A 26,310-nucleotide genomic window follows, 5' to 3' on the forward strand; every position below is an offset into this window, starting at 1 on the left:
GAAAATGTGTGAATAAATCGGTACAAGAGGAGTGTGGATGTATGTATCATCCTGTTTATCCTTAGCAAGTGAATCTTGCTCTTAATGTTGTGTGCTGTAAAGTATTGGCATCGTAACGGTGTGAATTGCGACAACCGGAAGTACATCATGCAGCTGACAGTGGCTGAAAATGTTTGGAGTCTTCCGGACATTTCGTGTGCGTGTTATGTGGTGTTATTAAAGTAATTTCCTTTACATAAAGCTGTACTAGTTAGCAAAGTAGAAAAATTGAATGCTGCTGGTGAAGGATCCGAAAAAAAAACACAATCCTACCATCGTTACCAGCAACCAAAGCTCGATCGTAACCTCCGGTTGCTACAGTCGGCGGAAAATTGCCAGTGCGAGCGTGTGGAAAATGTGTGTAAGAACGAGATCAACGAAACGAGAGAGAGAGAGAGAACGAAAGGTAGAGAGCTGAGCAAAAGAGCGCGAGCAAACATGGACGGTGTGCGGTGGTGTGCGTGTTTCTAAGACGCTACGCTACGATAGCGCGAAGACAACAGCCATCGCCGCACTAAGAATGCGAAGAGGCCGAGAGCCAAAACTAGGTCAAAACAGAGAGACAGAGAGTAGAAGTAGCGTAATACGCCGTGTACGTGTACGGTGGAACTTTTTGGACACAACATTGAGCGCGCAAATGTTCGGGACGTGCTGCTGCTGTGATGCAAAAGTGGCCGAGTAGCCGGTAGCGAAGGCGAGGACGGTTTAGTGCTGGCCAGTGTGCGTATGTGTGAATGTTTGCCGCCGTTCTCCTGCTGGTTCTTCCTCGGATCTACGATGACAGTGATAAAGTAATTCGGTAATCGCAGTTGGCGTCGGACAGCGGTGTATCCCTGATCGTCCCTAAAACCCTCCCCGTGTGCGTGCGTGTGTGTGTGCTTTCACGTGGAGTTGTAGCAAAATTGAGGTTTAGTGTAAAATGGCTGTGCATCACTGTTGGTCGTAGTAGCTGGTCGTGCACGGTGTCGTGCTTAAAGTGGTTAACCGGAAGAACCGGTTAAAAGAAGGAGTGTTGTAGCTCAGCGTGCGATACAGCGCGACAAGCGGAGGGCTGTGTAAACAAAATTAGTCCACAGTCCACAGCCAGCTACAGACCCACCCTTCCCCGACCTCCTCCTCCCCCGTTTGAAAGCGGATCCAGGAACCGGAAACTGCCGGTATGGCTGCCGCCGTTCAGGGAAGTCCACGTACGGGCGACGAATCGTCGGAGAGTGAGAATGAAACTGAACCGGCCAAAATATTCCACCGGAAATTGTCTACCAAGAAGGACGTTAAATCAGCGGTAGGTAAAATGGGTTGGGTGGGACGGTTGCGGGTAAGGTTGATGCATACAAGTGGAATAATTTCTTCTGCTGTCAGTTTGCTGTTCGCCTGTTGTTGGCCTGTTGGCACGATGCAGGGAGCGATAAAATATCAACGGCTGTAGAAGTTTAGAGGACGGAGGGGGGGGGGGGGGGAGTTGATTAAATTTCCTTCGTTTCCGGTGTGCCGTTGAATGCACCGGTGGCTGACGATGGCTCGTTTGCAGCTTCGTTAAGCTGCACACCCAAAAGGTGGCCCGCAGCGGTGTGCTTTTGTGTGCGCTACCACCGAAGCACTTAAGTTGCATAATAACGTTGACTTTTTGCATCCATTATTTCATAATCGACTTGTTTTTTTTAAATAACCGTCACCTGAAAATATGTACCGCAACCCGGAATGGGACTGCAGAAGTCTGGGAGTTTCATCTTGCAAGCGTCGCTCTATGCGGAGGGGTTAGTGCTTTGTGGCGAAGTTCATTCAATTTTTAGCATTCTTCCATCCATCAGCAGGGGAAATATTGAAGAGAAGTCTTATTTATATACGAGAGAGGATTTAAAGAAGATTATTAATAGTATTTAAGCAAGCTGATAGCTAGATTTACAAACAAAATTGCATTTTTAAGGTTGGGAAATTGGGTTAAAAGAACTTTTTTTATTCTAACCTTCTTTTGTAAGGCAAAAAACAAACTGCGGTAAGACAAGAAGGAAATGAGCAAATACCACCTACATATGTGTAGTAAGAAAGCTTAAACCAGTAATATGTCAAACGCATTTTGCTCCTGTTATTCTCATGCCGAGAGGAAAACCTAGATGAATGTTTAGCAGAAAATGCTATGGTTGTGCTTTGCTCTGTAGTGGTCATAATGGACACGGTTAATTATGATTACACTCTCCCGGGCTATACTCCTTAGGCAGTGAAACACATTTTCAAATGGGACAGGATTTTACAGCAACACAAGAAGGTTTTCTGTGCAACTAATATCACCTAACAGCGTCTAGAAAAAATGCTATAGTTTTGTTGTATTACAAAACTTTCCATCGCTTTTAATTCGTTTTCTATTTTATGCCACTCGGTAGTCTGCTGCAAGATAAGCGAACGTATAGGCACTTCCGTTTTAAAAATGTCGGTCGAATCTTTTCCTGGAGCGCCAGCAAAGTGTATCCATACCGGATGCTAACGCAGCGGCCCCACGGTTAAGCTGGGCAGTTGTTAAGAAATGGATGCAATATTTTGAGTTCGTCCATCGGACGCCCTCCGTTGTGATTGACCTGATTTCGTGCAGTTGCGTGTCGCCAGGCATCGCTGACCTCATTTCATGATGGTACGTACGCCATTTTACATTCGGTCGCACCCAAGCCGTAGAACGGGAACCATCGCTGTGGTGAATTCCTTCACACCGAACCGAACCCCGAACGTGTACCAGCAGGGACCGGAAGTGGCGATGACGATGACGTGCAAAAGAAAGAAGCAACCGTTAGTGCTGACAGCAAAACGTCCGCTGAAACTGACTGACAGTGGACCGTTTTCAAATTTAGTTGTCCTTTTTGGACGGTTTGGCTGGTTGCAAGCGTGTAATTGATACATGGGCAGATGTTTTGCACCGTTACGGGCAGGAATGAGATGGGTGACATTTTAAGGGGGACTGTGAGGGGGGGGGGGGAGATGAAGGGTAGGGGGGAGTTAAAAGGAACTTTTAGTTTACTCATCATTTGATAACGTTGACACACACATAATGCTGGAAGGCAACGGATGCTGGCGTGTAGCGAATTTTACTCGATTCTGATGTGTTAGTTTCAGGTTCCCGAGGTCCTGAAGGATGGACAGAATGGGAGACCAGAGACATATGAACGACTCGTTATAGTTGTTAGAACAATAAACTATATATGTTCATAGCTCGAAAATGGTCTACATGAAACTGTCCGGAACAATTGATGTGGTATGAGGACGAAATACGATTTAGATAACGGGCACATTGGTTCCGGGACATTGGTTCTGCATTGTTGCAGTGCACAGGATGTCCGTAAACTGGGTGTCCAAGGTTGTGCGGTGAATTCGTTTCATCGGGCAATCTATCTTTAGCAAAACGAACGGGATGATGCTTCTGGGAAAGGGTCACAATTGCTTCTAGCTTTTGGTAATGTGAACTGTCAGAAACAGAGACCGTCTTCTTGAAATTATACCCAAAATTGGCTGTTCATCGTGCTGATGATATCAGCGTATCAGCGTGTTGTATTAGCCAAACACAGATGTGTTCAAAATCCTGTTTCACAAGGTTCTTCAGTTTATGAATAAGGGTTGTGTGTTCGCGATTGTATCGTTATTCAAACACGTGATTTGTTTCACCTTTCTTTCCTTCACAGACAGCCATCAAGGAAGGTTACTTAATGAAGCAAACATGGTCATTCCAGCGATGGCGCCGAAGGTACTTTCGATTGAAAGGACACAAGCTGTATTACGCTAAGGACAGCAAGGTACGTATTTAAAACAGACTTTTTCGAATCTCTTTCTGTCTCCCTCTCTCGTTCTATCTCGCTAAATCTGTGCCGGAGGTGTGGGATTGTGGTTTCACCGTCCTCGAGGTGTAACGGTACGACCCTGACCAATTTTCCGGTCCTTGATGTTAAAGTCTGCAGGTCCTATCCGAATCTAATCTGCCGAATTGACGACGGTCTGGTGGTAGGAAAATGCTGCTGGTACTGCTGCTACCCTCGAAGCTAGCGTGCCGATGTGGTTGATTGACGGTGGGCAACATGTTGCATGTTAACGTTCACGTTTCGCTTGGTTTCGGGCTGTGTGGCATTTTCACCCATCTTCCCTTGGTGCTACAACTATTCAACAGTGTGCCTGCCGGCTCAGCACACTATTGTGGAACGTGTCGACGTAAGTTGGGGGGGCGGTAGAATTAATCTAAAATGTTTTAGCTAAGTGAGCCCCGTAGATCGTACTGGCGTACGGGCATGGTCACGTTAAAATGGGTAGGCAAAACGGAAAGCAAAGCTCTACACCACACTGGACGAAATACTAATTCCTTACATAGGTGCCTTTTGTATCGGATCAATTGGTGTGGAAAACGCGAGCGCGATATTGGGGCACTATCGACAAAGGGCTGGTAAGGGCATAAATATCAGCGATATCGACAGACCATGTAGATACGTCGAACATCAGACACGCTTGGAGCGTTCTTCGATGTCTCGTTCAATGGGAGAGTGTGGAAAGTGGTTTGTGTCGGTAATAAAACGCACGCAATGCGGAACAACCTGGATAAGACGAACCGAAGGTCCTGTGGAAACTTGCTAGACTTTGTACTTGTGCTAGGTCGTAGAGTGATTCCACTTCCGCCTGGTTTGAAGCACCATTAGCCGTGGCTTCTGCTGTGTGGCGTTTTATGGCGGTAGCTACATGCGAGCAGCAAGTAGCGAAAACAATCGTACACACACAAAGAAGGTGCCGTAATGAGCTCTCCGATGGCTTTTCAGCTAGCGTCGAAACATTGTACCGGCGCTTGATTGGTTGAAAATGAGAAAATATCACATGCAATCAAAACGTTACACAGTACGTTCTGGCAAAGTGCTCGCTCGGGTGGCTGAGGGGTCTTGAAACACTTGTGAGTGAGAAGTTGTGTTAGGATTTTGCTGTCGAACCCATCAAGCATGTCGACGTTCCTGGGCTTCCATCCGATTTGACTATCCCACGGACGTGAGTTATGTTTCATTGTGATCCGATGTACAAACCACCGGCGTACATTTCCACTACGGCAATAAACATTCGTACCGTTTGCCGAGCAGTGCTTCGCGAAAGCGGAAAAACCGTTCTGCCCGGTCCATATTGCTGGCCCACCAAGCTGGCTGAAGAAGTGAAAGCATTTTCTCGTCCGCTTACCCTGCTGAGAACGATCGGGAAAGTCCATTATGTTGTTTTCAAGCATCCGGTTTGCTTCCTTGCGGACGGAAACTCTTCGTTCCGTTGTGCGGCGTTGATCACTGTGCACTGAACGCTATGCTTGTATCGACAAGCTTCGGAACAGAAACCATTTTCTTCGTAAAAGGAATATTAGGTTTGCGCCGCATGACCTTTGACTGGTCGGTTGGTCAGTTGCACGCCTGCATAACGATTGGCTGGATGATGATGGTGATGCGAGTGAGAACGGGTCGGAATTCGTCCGCCCCAGCAATCCTAATGTTTCGGTGAAAGGTACCGGCTGCTATAAATAATTATCGGAAATGGTAATGTTTTCTGCGGGCGGTTGGTTACGGTGCGAAACGTGCGCTCTACCCTTATTATGACTGGGCATGATGGTGAAGAACCACGTCACTGGCAGCTTTCGTGTGAAACCTTAACCGAAAAGTTCAGACCACAGACATAACGTGGCACGAAAGGGCAAAATGTTATGGATTTCATGCCCGAAGAAGTAAAAACAATCGGTTTTAATAAATCGTGAAAATGGTGGTGGCGGTTTACAAATGCATTTTAGTTAGGTTTCCCATTTAAAGATATTTCATAATAACCCTTAGCTGAGTAGTAAAAATACTTAACTAACAAACTTTTGTTATCGATTGAGATATTCGAAGGATGATACAAATATGGGTAAGAAAAAATTAAAAAAGGCCAGCAGACCAACTCATATTATGTTTTAAGTACTTCTAATGAATAATAGTATGATTCAGACCGGGTTTCAAATCCCATCCGGAACGTTCCCTCGTAGTGAGTACTGATTATCCAACTTCGCGTTGTCAGCAAGTCTAGTAAGCCATTCGATGGCCTCAATATAATCTTACACTTGAACGGCCAGTCTAAAGCTACTCAAACAGCACCATTCATGCGATAGCGATAGCATTAAAATTTGATTAATCTCCCTAGTGCTCACAAGCGTTCATAATTTTTACTGCCGCTAATTTAATCACAAAACCAGATTCCGTCGAGTGAAAGTGTCGAGTGAATCAATACGCTAGCAGCAAGAGCGTGTCACAACAAATGTGCATCGCGAGCAAATACGTCGCAAGTGCGTCATCTTCGTAGCTGCAAATGCAACACGTCTCCGGGCGCCCGTTATCCAGTGCGATGGCTTGGTTGAGCATATCTTAACTCGATGCCTAATAATAGAACGCACGAGTGTCCGCGGTTAACCGAAGGCTAATGAGCGTGAATGGGAAGCGGTTTTAGAACCGGCAATGGTGTGAAGTACGCTTTTAGCACCAATTAATTAGACTTCATCAAATATCTGCGAGTGGTGTCTGCGATGAACTATCATAGTTTTGCTTTTGTTAATTTTGAAAAATATCGAATCTACATGGCTCAACCGGGCTCGATTTTTTGATTGCACGGCTGTATGTCACGATTCAAGTGAAATACGAACATTTGTTAATGAGTTTTATGTGCCATCCGGGAGAAAAAAAAACATGTGCAGGAAGAATAATAATTTTAATCATTGCGTATTTTAATAAGACACATGGAATAACGCACACGTGCGTGCGTGATGTTATTTTTGGTTGGGCGTTGCGCGTGTACTGTTAATTACAAATTGAACATCAAAGTGGCGAGCAGTGAGATGGGTTTGGTGGTCAGTAAAAGAAATCGATCCGGATGCTAATTGGATTCAGTGAAATTAATACTCCAATGAAGGTTGGATATTTTCGCGTTTAATTGCAGTTCAAAAATAGCACATGTAATTATACATTGCCGTGTTTAATCCAACTTTTAACAAAGATTTTCATTTTTTTTCTACCGTTCTGTTATGATTTTCTTTATGATGTATGGAAATGTGTTGAAATTTGCCTTTTGATTAAGTAATTGTGCTGAATTTAATCTGAAAGAATTTTCCGTGGAAGAGTATATTTTAACGAAAAAATTTTCAACATTAATCATTGATCTATTTTTTTAATGGAACAAATTGTGGTTATTTTATTTATTTTAAGTATGACGGCTTGCACCGTATCGTCAAAAACTGATTGCAGTTGTTTTGGCTTAAATTTTCTATATTATCTAACTGTGTAAATTAATCATACAACGTATTTCCCTGGTGGTCTGAAGTCAGCCACCATGCGCCTCCATCGGGAAAAGGAAGAACAGTTTTGCCTCTCGCGAGCAAAGTAGAAGCAATACTACCGATCGTACAATCCACGTGGATGAAATTTGAAGTAATGGAGCCGTGGAAGGCTGTGCGTGTGGTCGTGAACGTCGTACCAACCTTACGAACCGACCGAGACGACGATGGGTAAAAACTACTTTGTTTTGCTGCTACTAAAAGGCAAAGACCTTCTGCGTGCGCTGGCCGTGTGGATAGCGTAAGAAAATCTGCGGCACGTGAGTAAACGCACCATGCAGCTTCGAGACAGTCGAATTTGATGAGGGGAAACGTCACGATATTCCGAGGGCACGTACGGCACGGCGAAGAGAAAAAAAAAGGGCTACGCTATGTATAAAGTGTAAAGGCGGCGAGCGGCATGGGTCGATGATGGTCGCTCGAAGCTGGAAAATGAGTGCAAAAATGGAAACGACTGCCAAAGCGGCAAACGATGAGGCGACGGCGAGCGTAAACTGGGAGAGTGAACAAGTCTCGTGACCGTGTGGAACGAACCGTGCACATCGTCCACCATGATGCAAAAAGGGTATTAGACAACGCGGCGCGCAGCGAGTGTGGTAGGAGGAGAGCGTAATCGTAATCATGTGTTGCGCATCGTAAAAACAAACTGGAGACAGGAAAGCGAAGAGTGGGATGCGGAATGAAACAGTGAGGCAGGACAGGGTATCGATTAGGTTAGTGGTCTTTTGCCGCATCTGCTTGCTGCTGCGCGCCTTCCCGGTGGATTTTCCCATGAATTTTCGGTCTTCGAGAAGTCAATAAATAGAAGAGAAAGAAAGAGAGAGAGAGAGAGTGATAAAAAACGGTACGATGAAGAGAATTTGTGCAGGAGAGCTGGTAAACCAGACAAAGAGACATGGACCATCTGATCAGAAGTAGGAAAAATCGTTGAGAATTTGGTGAAAGAGAAAGTATATTAACAAAAATAGCCGTAAGAAGGGACAGCCACTTGCAACAAGACCACCGGTATCAGCAGCACTTTGATCAGTAAGATAGGATCTACTGATAGATGAACACTAATTTGTAATGGAGCCTTGGAACTGGATGGTACGGTGCTGTCAGCTGTCATTCTGAGGAACACTGCAAATGGATGTTTAAGCTTCGATAATCGTGCAAATTTGAACATATGATACATACATGACCTACAGAAAATGCATTCGACAACAGACATGCAAAGCCGGTAATGATTGATAATATGTAGTACCATCTGTGCTCTATGTTTTCACAAACAAAAAGTCACAGTCGTAGTTGAATCGAAATTAAGCCGCTAGAATCTATGCTCGTGCTTCCCACCAGTACTCTCATAGTACTGGATATTCGATGGTTGTGAATTTCCGTTGCCTTCAGGTGCGATGTAACTTCATCCAGCTGTTTAATTATGGAAAACAAAAGGCTGATCTCCGCTAAACGCGAGTTCCACTTGCTCGACCAAAGGAGCAAGGCGATCCTGAAAGCCTAAAAATGACCCAATAAATTATTCAAATTTACGAACGTTTTGACTCGGCTGGTGGGTTCTTACGTACCGAACGGCACGTTTTGATAATGCGTGAAGGGAGTCGCGCCCGTCTTTACCGGATCGTTTCGGATACGTTGTTTGCATTATGTAAACGATTGCCACCGGTTCATAGTGCACAAGGAACGAAAAACTTTTGATAAATAATCCTGCCTACCGAAATAATTTCTCACACAACATGTTTTTTTGTATTTCTTTTTCTCTCTACGACTCTAAAACTTAGCTAGAACGGGCCGAGACATTCGTGGTAAAGGGAAATACATTACATCTGTGACAATGTAATGGCTGCGGGCCATTTTTGAAACATGCCCAGAACCATGTCACCATGTGCTAGCCAGTGTAGCGGTATAATTTATCATTCGCACAGAGGGATGGGCATGGATAAAGTTTGTGCTTTATTAAATTGACAAGATGAAAATCCCTGCCCGCCAACTCATTCGTACGGTGGCACGTTTGATTCCGGTCAACCCAGCCACTCAGGTGGGATAGGTTAGCGAAAGTTTTCCCTACAGAGCTTAGCCATGTCTTGCGTACGGTTCTTGACCATCTTCAGCTGTGGTTTACGTAGAAAACACACCAAACAGGTACCAAGAAATATTAGCTGCGTAAAGCTGCAATCTCAGGATTCTTTGCCGGTCGAAGCAAAGTGCGAGTAGGCCGCCTATAACGTTATGCTCGAGCAACGTCGTTTTCGGGCAGTCTCCTAGAAGCTGTAGGATTACGTTCAGCGTTGGCTTACACCGTAACCGTTCCGAGTAGCTTGGAGTTTTCTTTTTCGAGGCACCGTTACCGTTGGGTTGTGTGAGCGCAAAACCCGCACGAGGTACATATATTTTTGGGCGCGAACTCCGAAAATGCTCAGCGAGCGCCGCGACAAATGATCGCCCAAAATTCTATCCACTCCTGTTTGGAGAAAATTTTGCGAAAAAACACATCTCAGATCAGACTGCTGTGTGACGGTCGTGGGTACTACGATGCCCCAAAAACTGACGGGGTTGAGATTTTACTCTCCGCACGAGAGACAACTCAAGACTGATTGGTGAGACTTTTCGCGAGCGATGAACAGCGATGAAAAGGTCGACCAGTGTTCTCGTCTGTGCGGGTAGCTCTTTTACTCGTACGGTTGAACAATGGGGTCCAATTTGCTTTCGTGCTTTATCCGCTTCGTACCCGCGGTACGTATCTCCCGCGTAAAAGGGGCAACCTTTCTCCAACGCTGGAAAACGGCTCTCTTTTCACTTCGGGTGCGTGACACATGCTCGAAACAAGAGAGTCCCGAACTGCTCCAACCCGTGGCCGGATGCGACGGTACCGCAGTATACCGGAAAGAATCAAAACTAGAACGCTCACCCTGGTGGATAGTCAGTACAGCAACTAGGTTCTAGCGAGCACGGTTGGCATTAGCACAGGTTACGCCACCGCACCACAACCGTTGTGACGACACACGGTTTCAGCAGTGGAGCATTTGCTTTGCCCAGACCCACTGTTAGGCGGGCGGGTGTTTAACGGGAGGCTGCATGATATATCGTGCCGTTTTGCTGCTCCGAGGCACGTGCCGATAGTTTGTTAAGCAGGACAATCAGGAACTCGCAGGTTCTAAGCATTTACCGGACGCATCAGTATATTATTACCGTTAATGTGTGTATCGTTGTAACTGAACATTGTGCAATCTGTGGACCAGTTTGAATGTGTGTTTTGCCGATTGTTTCAACGGAACAGTTCTTTATGCAGATACGATAAGAAAAAAAGTCAAGATTGAGAAGTGACATCGGATAATTCTATTATAGTGGTTTAAAAAAGAGTGTAAATATAAGCTCCAATAAGTTGCATTTAGATTCATGTTAAATGCCATAAAAAAAGGAATTCTAAAAAAGTGCAAATCTAACATTACTCTCCTGTAAGCAATATCAGCAAGACTCTAGTTACAGCAAACTCTTTAACATATAGTTGTTATCTTTACCGCAAGTATCATACCTTCTATCACCACACCAAACAGTGAATGCCTTTCTCTGACAAGAGCCTCGAAGAAGCAAACGAATCCTAGCTATTGCAAAAAAAAAAAATCATTAAGTGATTGAACTTTCGTGATTCTTAAATCAAGCACTAGTAGTGACCTTTCAAAGTATGATATAAGCAATATTCTTCAAAGATAACATTCCTCATAATCAAGCGCGAATTGTGAAGGAGGACTGACAGTGTTCAATCTTCTTGAGTGTCCACAATGTCCTATCTACACGAGGAAAGTGTTCGGAGTAAATCGTCAAGCGTGAATCTGTTGCCTAATGTCTTTGACTAAAGTTTTATGCGAACAAGCAATCGAACGAACGTGAAATAATTCTGTCGCTAGAGGAAAAGTGGGAAGTTGTAAGCACAGTGTAATTTACAAAAAGATGTGTGAGATATTGATGTTCAATGTTATTAGATTTATCAGGCTGTCGAACAGTCAGTAGTGAGTAAAGTGTTAGTAGAAAAGATTTCTGCATTTGACATGTAGTATTGCTTTACCGACTAAGACGCTCTACACGCTCAACGAGAGAAGTAAAAGCTATATTTGGTAGAGGTGAGTTAAAATAGTAATGAAGTACGTTTTGGTATGCCATTTATAGAACTAATTAGTGCCATGTTGTATAACATCACTTGTTACCGATAAAAAGGTTAAACTTGACGTACATTATTTCCCTAATTCAAGCAACGACTGTTTAACATTATGGTTAGAAAACTAAATTACTTATTCATAGATTTTCATATTGTTTCATTCCATTATTTTACATAAAATTGATGTATAAAATTATTTCAGCATTCAAACCTGTAGTTCACACCATGTTTGATATGTAATGTATCGAAGTAAAGTAGGAAGAACAATTTTGAAATATTGGACGAACACTACCATTAAACACATTCACCCATGTGCATCGGTTAGTGTCAGTTGGCTGAATTTTCTTTCCCCCAATCATTTTACCTTTGCACCGGAAGAAGATGGTGTACTCGTGCAAGCTTTTCGATTTCCGATTAATACTTTCAGGTATTTAGGGTCCATTGGGTAAAGAATGGACCGTGGGTCCAACATCCGAAAGGGTGTCGAACGGACGCACCAATCCTAACCTGTAGCCCTTTTTTTTTTTCTTTCCTTTTTGTGGTTGTGTTTCGGGAGTTTCCTGCTCCCAAGAATCGTTGGTGCGATTGAAGATTATCAATGCGTAAAATGTAGGTGCGTCGAACTAATTGGATATTACTATTGATTCTTGTAAGCGCTTACGATTAAAGGGCGGCGCTACCGTCAGCGAAAAAGCAACGCATTTTGGGGAAGATTTGCTAACCCGTGCCAAAAGATAATACGGCATGGAAAGCATCAACACCGTTGGTATACGGTAGACGGGAAAAATGTGAATCCCTGTTCAAAACGCATCGTTCCGTTGACCCTTTTCACGCGGTGCTGGATCGGTTTTGGTCAACAAACGATCCGTTCCCTCATCAATCGTTTAATGTACGGGGAGTGTCTTCGCCATGAAATACGAGGGTTAGTTGCTTTTTCACTTTGAACCTTTGGATCCTGTAATACCGTGTTCCCGCGTATAGCTTGTGGTTCGGAAGACCCCGTCGCATTTTTGCGAACAAGACTAAATTGTGTTATCGAACTTCCATTTTTTTATGGTAAAAAAAAATAAAGTTTGCATGTGGTTTTGTGGTTTATCAACGTCTAATCGTTTTGTGTACTGTAAAGCTAGTCTGTAGCGAGAGGTCTGCCAGTAGGAGAGAGTATTGATCGGCGTGTAGGGTATTTTATCGCAAGATAAATATTTTTCCATCAAACGTACTACGAATTATTGATCGTTATAGGCATAGTGCATTACGTTTGGGGAGGCAATTTGGAATGGTTACAATTATGTGAGCCTTTTTTTTTTTTTTTGAAACAAAACCATCAAACCAGGCCAAGCATGTGGATGGTTGTGTTTAGAGCAACGTTGCAACGATTATTCATCTTTCTTAGAAACAACGAACCCCACTCATGCAATTGTCTGATTAATATTTAAGCGCTGTTCAGTGTTGTAATATCTTGCGATCCATCCAACGGCAGCTGGTATTGTGATCTATTCTACCAGTATGCTGCGAGAGATGACCGACCCGCTAGAGAAATTGCCCTGGCCGCAAGTACTCATGAATTTGTGAACATGAAACGAGTTGGGACTGTTGTACTGTGCACACCATCTCGCCGTTGACAGACTGACAGATTTTTGGGGTTTCCACACGCTACGCTATGGTAATGTTACCTCCACCATTAAGGGCGCAATCAGCCGACTGGAAAGAATAGAACATAAACAAAACATCAATGTTTATGCATATTGAATGAATATTGATTCATGGTTGCTCCAGTTGCAAGTGAAAAGAATTTTCGGATTTCGGATGCGAACGTGGTACGAGCTCGGGATCGACCAGGGAGCGATAGGGCGCAATGCATCGAAGAGATAATGATGCGAGTTTGGTGTCTGTGAGTCGGTAGTACGAAAAAAAAAAACCTACAGGTGTGTAGTTGCAAGTTGTATAAATAACTTGTTTACAGTAATGGGTACCGGGGTAGATACCGAACGGCACGTGAGAGAATTTGCAGCCAAAATAAACAGCAAATTACGCGTGTCGCTCCTGTCCGAATCTCCATTGCAAACACACACACACATGCGGTAATGCTGGGCGAAATGTGAACGGCACTGAGATGCTGCTATAATCGTTCCGCAGGACACACCGGTGCTCAATGAGGGCTAATAGCGTTCGAGCACGGATGTAATGAAAATTGATGGAAAAACATTCCCCAGACATTCGTTTCGCGGGATGGCTGTATGGTCAAACGTCAGCACTCTCGCTACAGTACCTTTTCTTTGATAGCACTGTATTGTTCTGGGATTATAATAACACTCACGGACAGAAAAAAAGCTGGCAAACAGAGGCTCCAACCATGAACATACCGCAAGAAACGGAATAGAAAGGAAACAAGGTGCAACTATCTTCATTAGCTGGTTATTTGTTTCATGGGTGTAATTACAATATGGGCCATAAAAGTGATCTTTCAATGTAATGTATTGTCCCTTTGATTAGCGAAAGATCGTGTGGGTGGACAAAGTGGACCTCTCCGTGTACCGATCTAGCGATAACCTTGCATTCGGCGTTGAATAAATCGTCGAAAAACACACCAACGTCGGGTTCTTCTACCCCGCAGGTGGCCCAACGAATGACCTAAATAGCAAACCATGTGACCTCAATTGCCGATGAATTGTCTCTGGAGAAACAGGACGGGATATTTATCTCACTCACATTTTCGTTTCTCTTTCACGCTGTACTTTTCTCCTGCAGCGTGTCACACGTTCCACCCACCATTAGCCACCCATTACTGTGTCTTGATAAGATGGGAATGGACCATGGTGCATGGTGTTAGCTCGAAGGATGATCTAATTGCTTGACGTCGTACCAGTGTGATAGTGATGCGTCATCTTGCACGTTTACAATCAATCAATTGCCTCCAGTTTTATGGAGCAATATATTAATTTTCTGCTTTGCTATTGAATTACCTTCAATCGGTTTGAAGAAACACTATCTAAGAAATTGATATTTTGTCTTCGCACACTCGCTCACATGCTTTTGCAATATTCTTTAGGAAGGTTCCAAGAAGGATGCAGACAGGGTACTGTGTGGGTCTGTAACTACCATGACAGACCATGTTTATTATTATTATGTCGATAAGTTTCATTGTTGAATGAAATATTTGATCATTCTCACTATCTCTCGCTTATGAAAAACTATTTAGTGCAAAAGCAATTTTGTAACTTTGTACGAAACAATGACGAATTTGCATCGAGTGAAGTTGCATCCAACACACGTAATAGCTTGAACTTATTATCGTTTGATTAAATCTTCCACCCATGACCGTGAAAGGTTATCAATACGTAATTCCTCCCGGAACGCCCCTATAAATAATATCTGTCTGGTAAAACAATTTCGAACATTACGCGAACTTTTGCTGAGTGATGTATTGTTGTGTCTAGGGTCGCTTGGTAGTCGACACACACTACTAGCACTACTTACTGCTGCTACTAGTCCCTTGACATTATGGCTCGTCGTGGATGGCGTGTGTAGCGCACAAGCATATGTGTCGAATGTGTCCAAAATTGCTTTTCGTCGAAAAAGCTTTTTCAATTACGTACATATACAGTATCCTTTTAATCCTGAATGACGGGATAAAATGAGCGTATGGTCGTACCTGCCCAATTCATTACGCTGTGCGCGGTGCGAACTCTGAAACGATTGATCACACGTGGCGGAACGATGAGATTCTCGGTATCGTGCGCTTCATGCACGGTTGAAGTGTCGAGTGCAATGAATGTAGGTATAATTACAATCCGTTTAGCTTCTTACTTACGTCACTGTGTTGTACTGAACACAATCCGTACCATAGCAGTGTTCAGTGTGTTTGCAGATTTTCCGGAAATGTTTATAAGTTGTTTAAAAACTGCTTTTTTTCCTCAGACAGTTTAGAGATTTCTCTTCACCATGCGGCAAATCTTGGAGAAGATGGCTGAACAGCAGTTGAACACGTACCATCTCTTCATAGATTTCATGGCCGCATATGATAGCATAGCCAGGGTAAAAATCTACGAGGCCATGAGCTCTTTTGGAATCCCGGCCAAACTGATCAGGCTTGTTAGAGTGACCATGACCAACGTCACATGCCAGGTGAAAGTGGAAGGAAAACTCTCATGGAAAGCTCTCATTGCTACCACCAAAAGCCTGCGTCAGGGAGATGGGCTCGCCTGTCTCCTATTGAACTTGGCGCGAGAGGCAAACGAGACAAAGACCAAATTGATGGTGGCGCCATTAGCGGCCCTACGAAGAATTCCGGAACTACGTGAGGGTGACGTACGGATAGGTGATCGCAAATTTGAAGTCGTCCAAAACTTCACCTATCTCGGGTCAAAAGTCAGCACCGAAAACAGCATAGAGACGGAGTTGCTTGCCAGGATGTGTTGGCGGCCAGCCGGTCATTCTACAGCCTGAGGAATCATCCCACCTCAAAAAAACCTGTCGCGACGGTCGAAGCTGGGACTGTATCGTACCTTTATAGTACCAGTACTCACATACGCCTCTGAGACATGGACCCTGTTCAAAACAGATGAAGCCTTCTTAGCCGCGTTCGAGAGGAAGATGCTCAGAAATATCGTTGACCCCGTGTGTGTGGAAGTACAATGAAGGAGCCGCTACAACGACGAGCTGTACGAACTGTATGACGGCCTCCCCGTCGTGCAGCGAGTTGGGCTCGCCAGGATTCGATGGGCTGGCCATGCCATACGCATGGCACCGGACGACCCAGCTCAGAAAGTCCTTTTAGGCCGTCCACACAGACAGAGGAGGCGTGGTAGACCTAGATTGATCTTATTATTTCGATTTGTGACCGAAAGTGGTAATGATAATAGCCGTAATAATATAATATAAATAAATAAAAAATTCATAATTCGATTTGTGATTTTTTTTTGAATTTAATTGCTTTCATCCGATGGAAAGTGGAGTAACAAAACATCGTTTTGAGATTTGTTCAGGTCGATTAGGTTAGAACCTTGCCCGTGTTAGTGTTATCTTTGAATCACGGATGGTTTATTTTACGATGCTTTAGAGCATTCATAAATTTAGATAAAACCAAAAAGTGTTATTCATAATCAAATAGTGGTGAAAAGGTGTTTTTCCATCGGTACATTTGCTCCTTTTATCCATTCATTCGTATAAAAAAGTAGCTTTTTTATCGTGGGATGAGGGACTTTATTCCATGATCGATTCACCATAACCGGAATGCATCACGCGGAAAAGGGTACAAAACTACCGTAACTGCTAGCGGTTTGGGAATCGTTTTGTCGTTACCGACGTTACCGACGACACCAAAACGCTTTGATCGGGCGTAATTGACTTTGTATGAAATTTCTAGCCGAAAGCATTGAACTTCAAACATTCGGATCGGAACGTGCGCTTTTCAATTTTGTGTGTGTGTTTTTGTATTTGTTTCGTTGCTTCGAAAAACACTCGTCAACACAGACGGAGTGTAGCAGCTCTGGTCAGCTGAGAGCGTACGGGAAGTACGTTGTTACTAGTCGCTGGTGGATTTCGTGTTTGATCTAGCCAAATATTGATATTTGCTATAAAAGAAGCTCTATTTTTAGTTCTTTTTCTTTTGCTGAACGTATCAGTTTCGTAAAGAGAAAGTTTAGTAAATAAAAATAAATAAACTCAGTACAAATTGCTTTTGAAAAATCGCTTGTATGGAATATGTTCAGGATAAGAGAAGGTAAAGCTGTTTCCAATAGTTTTATTCACACAATATGACATCTTGAAAGGGGCGATCCGGTGGTAGAAGAGACAGAGACTCCAGTCTTCACACGGTAGGACCGGACCGTTCTCTCGTAGTGAGGACTGACTATACAACAACGTTGGTATCAGAAAATCTAGCAAACTTTTTGATAGCCGGCTTGGTCTAACAGGTCGTTAAGCCAAGAAGAAGAAACTCATGAAGACACGTCGGTTCTTCATATATTTTTAAAATAAATAATAACTAAGTACAAATATTATAGTAAAATATGCAATACATCAAGCGAAATGCAATCGCGCAGCAGAACAGCAAACTCTCAGATGTGGCTCACGCCACAAATATCCTTGTCACTAGTTACGGGTGACCAAATGTCAATAATGACGTTAGTTTCCTTGGAATATGTATTCATATTTGGTTGGCCTTTGGCCTTTCCCAACTTTGGGATGCTTTAATAGTTACCTTGCCAAGGTAAGTTGTACTCAGGGATGGTGCGCCACCAGATTCATGGCGGGCGGAAAATGTTGATAATGTGATATATACAAAGTTCTCTATTATGCTTGACTTTTTTTCGTTTGATAATACGAATCCGTACGACATCTTCCACAAAGGCGAACAGCAAATGTGTCTCTTGCGTCATCAACAATGTTGCGGCAAGCGAAAGTTGCCCCGTTGCCAGCGGTGTGCCGGTCGGGCATAGTTTGGTGTAGTACATTTTTATGACGCCGTAATTGGGATGGCACACTATGATAAAAGGTACAACGCGATGAGCCCGTTTGTGGCCAAGGTGTTGCTATCGCCGGGTTCCAAAATACATGTTTTCACCAGGGTCATGCGCGGGTTTGGTAAAGAAGTGGCAAAATAGTTCGAACGGTGCTTGATTACATTTTCGGTTTCGTACAATGGGCTGAAAAGGTTGACATTTATTTACACCGTCCGATAGAAGAATATATTGAAGCAATTTCCCGTTCGGTGATCAATCGTTCGTAGCTTTAAGAGGGATGAAATTTGTAAGTCGAGAAAGCGAAAAGCATGTTGGTCCTCGAACGGGCAAGTACAAGCGATAATTGTTTAGTGACGTGACTTCCATCCATGCTCAGCAATTAGCAAATCTTGTAGAGAGAACTTTTGCAACCAGTATATTGTTCTAATCGTTTCCTGGTTTGCATCGCTCAATAGAAAACACGAAAGCGTAACATAAACGCTTGTTAGCATTGTCATCATCAGCTCTAGCGCATGGAAGTGGCCTAAGTTCGGTCCCTTCAACACATTACCGACGGTAAATGGAGCAGAAGTGCTGGTGATAGTATCGATCGGTGCTTTGATTGTTTGTTTGAATTCAAATCCCCTAACCAAGTCTGCCCAGTGGGTTGTACAGTTCCTTGAGCCGATGCCAATGTCGCATCAAAGCATCAGTCAGTCAGTAAAGTTTTATTTCCTGAAAACGTGATACCTTGTGAAGCACAGCGGAAGAACTGTACAAGTTATCATACCTACGCGTGTGTAAGCGAAACTAAGGAATAAGCAACGAAAGTTGCCGCTGTGCTTAGAATGCTAGCCGTCGTAATCAATGAAGCAAAATTCAATTTCATTCTACTCGGGACGATGAGAAACAATCCAGTCGATTCCTTTATGACAAAACTGGGACTTATCAGCATATCGCTGTTAAGGTTAGCGGAGCCGATAAGAGACAAAATGTTGTATTACAACCATCAGCGCGTGTTCGAGCCTTCGAAGCTTTACAATCTGGAAAGTGTAATTACGCGCGATGATTTACAACGGTGCAGAGTTATTAAGGTATCGCGTTTGAGCAAACATTCGCACTTTGTTTTGCATACTTAGTGAGTTATGAGCTTTTTTTTGCACATAAATGCCATCAGTATTATGGGTGGTTACATTTAGACGACATGATTCAATGGGAATAGGAACTTCACAAGTCCAAAACGCAGTATAAGTTATTTACACTCGCACGTAAGGACTTGCCAGACTGTGACAGATTTGGTTCAACAGTCCTTTGATTAACAAATCACCCAATAGTCAAACCTTGTTACGATAGCGATAGCGATTCACAAGGTAGATTCATTTCCATTAATTGTAACGTGTCAGTTGCGCCATTTAAAAATCGTTTAACTTTCTAAAATGATTCAATAAAACCTTTTTATTACTTCTTTTCCTACACATAACTAGGACTTTTTGCTAAAAAAAAGTACATAAAAGCAGATTCTCTTCGCACGACAAAGCAAAGCATCATAAATCGATCGATTTCATCGCCAAAGTTTCGTTTTTCCCTTACGTTTTAACGGGGATGAGACGATGAGGCTGAGTTTTTTTTGCAGAAGGCACAGGAAAAACAGGAAATTAAATTTATACCGATAGCAAAAAAGGATGTCGAAAATAAGCCGTAGCAGTGCGAGAAGCAACAATCTGTTTAGCGTGCTGTTTGTCGAGGATGTTCTAGATTTCCACTTTATAATGCATTTAAAAACACAAAGTGTGAACGTATAACGTGACAGGTGTAAAATTGATTTTGCAAACATTTCCAACTACGCAACGCATTCGTTAGTGGGTGGGAAAGCTTTCGCTAATATAATGAAACATAACCATTGGCAAAGCTTATCAAACTACGGCAGCCATAGCTGCGGATGCAAAGTTTGTATTAATTATTCATGCTCTATCTTTGAAGCGTATCTGGGCGACATTGGGCGATGGAAAGCGTTTGCTACGAGATAGGCGGTTCGACCAGCTTGTTGGAGAAATCGAGTATTCCCATCCACAAGGTCATACACACCGACTGTAACGAATTTCCCGCACACACCGAAGGCAAACCCGCAAAACAATGGCCACTGTTTTCTTTCAGTTTGCGATGCCCGCATCGCTCTGCGCGAAGCCTGCCCAACCGTTCGGGATAATATTTTATTTTCTTTAATATTTTCGGAGCCAAGCTGGTGCTGCTTTCGTAACATTTTGCTTCCGTTTTGTGAAGGCACTTTGGTGAGGTTTGTTTTTTTCCGAGAGCATATTTCCTTTGATGCTGCTGCAGTAACCCGTTTACGGGTTTTCCCGAAAATCCGTATCCGTGTGCACGCGGCAAAAAACCGGGGGTAGCCTTTTAGTTTTTCAAGAAGGTAAAACTTGTAAAGCTGGCATGTACGCATGTTCTGGCTTTGACTTTCACGGTGGAAAGCTTTCGCTGGGTGTTGAACGAAGGCGGTTCGGCATGGGCGAGGAGAAAAAAAGTCTAACTCAGAACATTCCAGTGTTACGGTTACGGTACCGCACCACTTATTAAATGCGAACACCCCGAAGGCTCGACCACATTTGCTTACGTTCGGGGTGAGAAAGTTGAACTTGTTGGATGTGTGTGTGTACGAAGATGATATTGTGTAACGTAAGAGTTTGCGAAAGTGAATCAGAAACGGTTTGGACAACCGCAACATTCACCCTGGCGCAGTTATTTGCCGTTAACATAGAACGTCTTCATTTTTCTTTTTTTGCTAGACCTGGTGGTGTGTGAACGCAGCGCAAAGCAATTGTTAGGCGTGGAAAGTAATTTCAAATAATGCTGGGTGTTATGCGCCCATGCTCGGTACCCTCCCAACTTGAGCTCGGTACTTAGTACAGAGCATTAATGGCAAAACCTTCTGCTATTGAAAGGACTCCGTACATGATCTAGTCGTACAGCTTACACGGTCTACAGACGCCTGTGTGTGTGTGTGTGTGTGTGTGTGTGTGTGTGGATGGCAAACGGTATCAAACGACACAACTGGCACGTTAAGCGGATGAAGGACGTTGATGAATATTGTGTTATTGTAAATTTGGGAATAACTTGTGCACTCATTAGCAAGCGGTGTGTTTCGCGACGGAAAGCTTTTAAAATTATTAATTCAATTTGGTTTCGAGCTGGCGGAAAAGGTTTCCTCCTTCTCGTGTTAGCTTTAAAAGGTTGTGCTGGCACTGTGCGATGATTAATAAGGGAGCGGAATGAATGATATATCTTTCATATCTGATGAGATATCGCAGGAGAAGGATGATTTTGAAAGGCTTTTTTTTTTTTGGTCGCTACTTACCGGAGTCGTTGACATGAATTAGTTTTATTTTGCTCAAAAAGATTAAGTCTCTATATAATCAAAAACCCAGGGGCGGACCGGTGGTATAGGCGACAGGGGCGCCGGTCTTCAAACGGCAGGACCGGGGTTCAAATCCCATCCGAACCGTCCCCCCGTAGTGAGGACTAACCATCTAACTGTGTGGTATCGGCAGTCTAGAAAGCCATTTCGATAGCCGGCATGATCTTTGAGGTCGTTAAGCCAAGAACAAGAAGGATAATCAAAGAAGATTAAAATTTCGGTCTTTGCGATCGGTTGCTTTGAAATTGAAATCGAGATTTACAAGTTTCAGCAGTACTGGCTAGTTGGCAGATGCAAGCGAACAATGTCACTAAGCAGAAAAAATACATGTAAAAGCACAATTATTGCGTTGTTTTGTATGTTGGCGGCTTTCGAATACGCGGAATCACTGAAATCGAAACGATTCGTTCATCTCGGTCTTTGCTGTGGGGGGGGACACGTAAAACAAACATTCGAGTGTTTGTTTTAAATTAACTTCTATCGATGAAGAAAGTTGGTTTGAGTTTGCTGCGATATTTCCCAAACTGGTGGTGCAAAATTCCCCACAGAGCATGACAATTGAGGAGCAAAAAGGAGCAAAGGGAAAAGAAAAGTGCCCTGCCTGATGGACCGGGTGCGGGTTGCTTTATGATTTGACAATTTAGCACGATCGATACTCCTGATAAACGATCCTAACGAGTAGAAAATGATTGTTGGGGGGACAGTGTATGTGTATTTTTGGTTGTTGGTGTTTCAACAGAAAAATGTAGCGTTGAAGTTGAAGCACAAGGACAAAATTTGCTCGAGAGAATGTTTATATCGGTGAGTTTTCTAAATATCTCTCTACACCAGTTATCATTGTACGAAGGAATGTAGCACCATCCCATAATTTATCATCCCAATCAACAGGCGATGTTTTTGAATTGTTGTGAAGTTTTTCCGTTCGCCATTTTATGCCCTTATCGCTTTTCCATTCTCACAACAACATTTCTGCCCTCCCAAGGGATTATATTTTAAATGCCTTTGCATCTTTATCTACTGGTGGGGAGGGGTTTTTTTCTGAAAGGCCTAAGCGTTTCGTTGCTATCGATATTGTTGCACATATCATGGACATTTTCTATCTGGAAGGTCCCGGTCTACTTCCGGATAAGCTTCCGCTGTTTGCCCCGCCAGGCCTAACAGGGCTGAAAAGAATGACAACTCTCCGGGGAAATTTTCGTTTAAAGCTGCATGCGAGAACTGCCACAGTAGGAGAAAAAGGTGATGAAAAGTGGTTGTCAAAAATTGGCTAAAATTTGGTTCGTGTTGGCTGAGAGTTGTAGCTGAGTGTGATACAGCAAAAAAGGAGTTTTGATAAAATACGTGCTTGGGAAGGAATTGAACATTGCATTTGGGAATAGAAACGGTAAAAAATGGTTCGAAGAATAACGTATCTGTGACAATCAGGTGAGAAAAAACAATGCAAAAGATGTATACAAATTTTGATGAATTTGATTACATAAATCTCTAGATTGCAAGAATCAGAAATTCAAGGTATTAATTTAATAAGATTCTCTTGGCGAGACGGCTTCAAGTCTTCACATTTCATACGTTATATAATAATTGAACGAACCATCAGAATAATTCCTTTAAGATGTTGTCGAAACAGAAATGAAACAGAAGCTGTAATTCGTATCTAAATGATAGTTTGGAATTGTCAACAGAAACCAACTTGAACAGGTCCAACCAATACGTAATGTGCACCAAAATACGTACGTAATAATTAATTTGTGAAATAAATGCTTAATGAAGCAAATACAGAAGTTCATCGCAAATACATTAACCTCTCGGCCGACAGCAGAAAAAGCAGAACACTTGACACAGATCGTAGTACCAGAAGTCTATGAATATTTCACCACCATCTGGCGAGAATTTCAAATAATCACTAATGGCTTCCGGGTTTTAGTTTGATCTGCAGCAAGCTTGCCGTTTTGTGACTTACACAGATCCGTCTAGTCGGTCTCAAGTTTAGTTGGCTGAAGATACTTAAGCTGAACGAGGAATTATAGAACCTCGTTTCGTGGTAAACAATTGCATCAACAATATACGCTGATGACGTCAAACGTTTCCTCGGGAAAGCCCCACCAGTGCCAACATCACGTACAGGCGAACGGTTGCTGGTGGCGAACGGCCTAATATGAATGCACACGAAGCAAAATCCAGGCATTCTCACCAGATGTAGGTATTACTTTACCTGCTTTGAAGATTTCCTGGCTGCCGGGCTGTCCTGTGCGTATGATATATAAGCCTCGGAGGAATTTTGGTAACGTAGCTTTTTTAATTACAATAGCGTAAGAGCGATGATCCTTGCGTATTGTTTGGATGAAAGAATGTGCAAAAAATGCCTGTGGTCAGAGAGATGGTTGAGAGGATGGTGCGAAACAATGCAATATATCTTGTTATTTATGTGTATGTTGAAGCGTGCTGAAGCGCCGTGCTAGGCTACAAGTTTGAGTGTTATTTTTCCTTCGGTGAATTACTTTTTTCTTCGAAAGATAATGGTTGAGTGGTGGTAGTGTGTAAAAATATTTGGAATATGCTTTAATATTACAGTAAAAGTACTTTTCGCTTTCAAATGATTATGCTACAATAGTTTAACTTGTTTTTTTAGTTCACCTACGGCATAAATCTTCACTAGCGTGTTCTGCACAAAGGACCGACCGGGTATGTAATTTAGGAAACATGAAAGAAAAGTTTTTCATCCTTATGGTTGGAAAGATGAGAGCCCAGGTTGTCAGGTTGATGTCACTCAGGTTGACTGAAAACTAGGTCGTAAGACCCTTTTTACTGACGGGAGGAAAATGAAATTGCCCAGAGACTAGCCTCTGACACTGACAAAGAAATTGTGCCTGGTCGACAAAAGAAGTTTGAAGAAAAATTAAATTAAAGCTCAGCAGAATAATGACGCATGCTTTTACGAAAGGAATTGTTCGAAAGGGATCGTAGAAATAGTGAAGCTATAGCACTACTGTCCCATGTATATGGATATAGGTTTAAATCATTAGTAACAATTCATTGGAAATATGGAGCAATTAATGTTTCAGAAAAGAATTTTTTTATTAATAACTAGGCAACTACATGTCAGTAAACATTAATTACCTTTTAAAATGAATTATTAGCAACTGTATTCCATTTGTGCTGCAATTAATAATGAGTATAATTTAGCAAAGAAAGTACATATTCCACAGAAAAAAAAACAACCCACGCGAATGTACCATAATGTTCGAAAACACAGCACGGTAGCGTGTTCGTTCACATGAAAGTGTTAATAGAAAGTTTTCAGCTCCTTATCGTTGGTCCTTACGGCAAACACCGCACAACACAAGAAGTTACTGCAATCATTAGCACCAACAGCCAGTGTCTACAACACAACTATTCGGATCAAATTATTTCCAATGAACGATTGTAACTTTCCACATCGAACGGATTTTATCGGTGTTTTTTCGGGGGCTTTTTATCCCCCTTCTGCTTACTTTTAGCAGGTTCTAAGATGCTTTTGTTTCTCTTTTCATTACTTTTACTATTACGAGATTTAAGTAGCGGTAAGTAAAGTAACGAAACGCTTCCCGTCGACAAAAAGGGCTTCGACGAACTTTGCGAATCATGCCAATGAGAGGATTTTTCTCCTTCTTTCATACGCCCTGTTTCGCTGCGTTTTTGCACACAATCTTGAAAGTTGATGCCACCATTAGTGAAATGTAATATAGGGAGTCGAAAATTGAATTACAAGACGTCCTATGGGAGCGTAACGCTCGCTTCGTAGCCGCGCCATCCCGACTTCACTCGAATTCCCATGAAACGTACACCTTCCGAGCAAGGTGTTGTATACGTCTTCACTTATGTTTGTGATTTTACTTTCCCTGCTCAAGACATCTCTGCCGGCCGTGAAAAGCGAGGATGAAACCGATGGTTGAACTTTGTTTGACTTTTTTGGTTTGGTAATGCCGCTACGGTGCGTTAGCTTCTCGGTAGGAAAGCTTTTCCTCTGACAGAAATAGCGGGTACATTGATAGAGTGAAGACAAAAAACAAAAAGCACAACAATCCATAGCGAACTGTCAGACCGGGCAGCAACGGTAGGATTGATTCTAAATCCTGGCAGCAAACAGTTCGAGCGCGCGCGCGCCTTCCAAATATCAAACCGTTACGTGAAAAAACGTCGACACAAAAGCTTGAGCGTAATCACGATTTAGTGCGCAATGGAAAGCTGTACAAGTGGGGGGAGAGTAAACGGGTGAGCGCACACTGATTGCGGTACGAATTATTATTTTATTTATACATATAAATATATATATAAATTGGTAATGAAGCAAAATGCGACCGTACATGGTATTGCTTTCACGGTTCGTGTCTGCTGCTTTACCGGTAAGGGTAGTTAACTCATACCCCAAAAATACGGAACATTTTGGTTCAACGTGTTCAGAGTGAGCTCCCTCACTTGCTTCCACTTGCTTGGAACGGCGGGAAATGAGGAAAATTTGAAAATAACAAATTAATTTGCTTCATTCGTTCGCAGCCTCCAGGTCTGTTTCCGTGCCTGTGTGACGAATAATTTAATTACCCAGTTGCGTCGATGTTTGGTTGATGTTTAATTCAGCTAATTCCGGCACAGCTCTGGCGGATCAGGGGAGAGTGCGAGCGCGAGGAAAGGTTACGGGAACGACGGTTGTTGGATTTAAATTTTGCATAGTTTTCCGGTAAATGGTTTGATAATTGCTGGATGCTGTATTTAGCCTAATAGAGAGGCTATGAACGATGGAATGGAATTTTCATAGGAATGAGAACGTGTTAATCCAGTAACAAGCACATTGTTACACAGTTCGGCAGTGTGAGCATTGCTTTACTGATAAAGGTTGTTGAAACGAGCCCAAACTACGGTTGTGATGTAGACAACGAAT

The 26,310-nt window shown here is 42.9% G+C and overlaps 4 protein-coding genes across 5 annotated transcripts in view; 1 reads left to right on the forward strand and 3 right to left on the reverse strand.

The window, feature by feature from the left end:
- The window catches only part of LOC126558913 (pyridoxine/pyridoxamine 5'-phosphate oxidase-like), an 87,298-nt gene that overhangs the window by 37,310 nt on the left and 23,678 nt on the right, over positions 1–26,310 (reverse strand). The window lies entirely within an intron of this gene.
- Positions 1–26,310, reverse strand: part of LOC126557894 (protein Notchless) — a 195,019-nt gene that overhangs the window by 29,965 nt on the left and 138,744 nt on the right. The gene's annotated exons all lie outside the window — the stretch shown is intronic.
- The window catches only part of LOC126556762 (putative ATP-dependent RNA helicase DHX57), a 300,736-nt gene that overhangs the window by 24,821 nt on the left and 249,605 nt on the right, over positions 1–26,310 (reverse strand). The gene's annotated exons all lie outside the window — the stretch shown is intronic.
- The window catches only part of LOC126556632 (diacylglycerol kinase eta), a 42,014-nt gene continuing 16,886 nt past the window's right edge, over positions 1,183–26,310 (forward strand). The window contains exons 1-2 of the mRNA XM_050212013.1: positions 1,183–1,321; positions 3,702–3,812. Of these exons, the coding sequence (XP_050067970.1) occupies positions 1,199–1,321; positions 3,702–3,812 (234 nt within the window). The 5' untranslated portion in view covers positions 1,183–1,198. The remainder of the gene's footprint in view (positions 1,322–3,701; positions 3,813–26,310) is intronic.

Source organism: Anopheles maculipalpis, chromosome 2RL (genome assembly GCF_943734695.1).
Source record: "Anopheles maculipalpis chromosome 2RL, idAnoMacuDA_375_x, whole genome shotgun sequence".
Classification (NCBI taxonomy): Eukaryota; Metazoa; Arthropoda; class Insecta; order Diptera; family Culicidae; genus Anopheles; species Anopheles maculipalpis.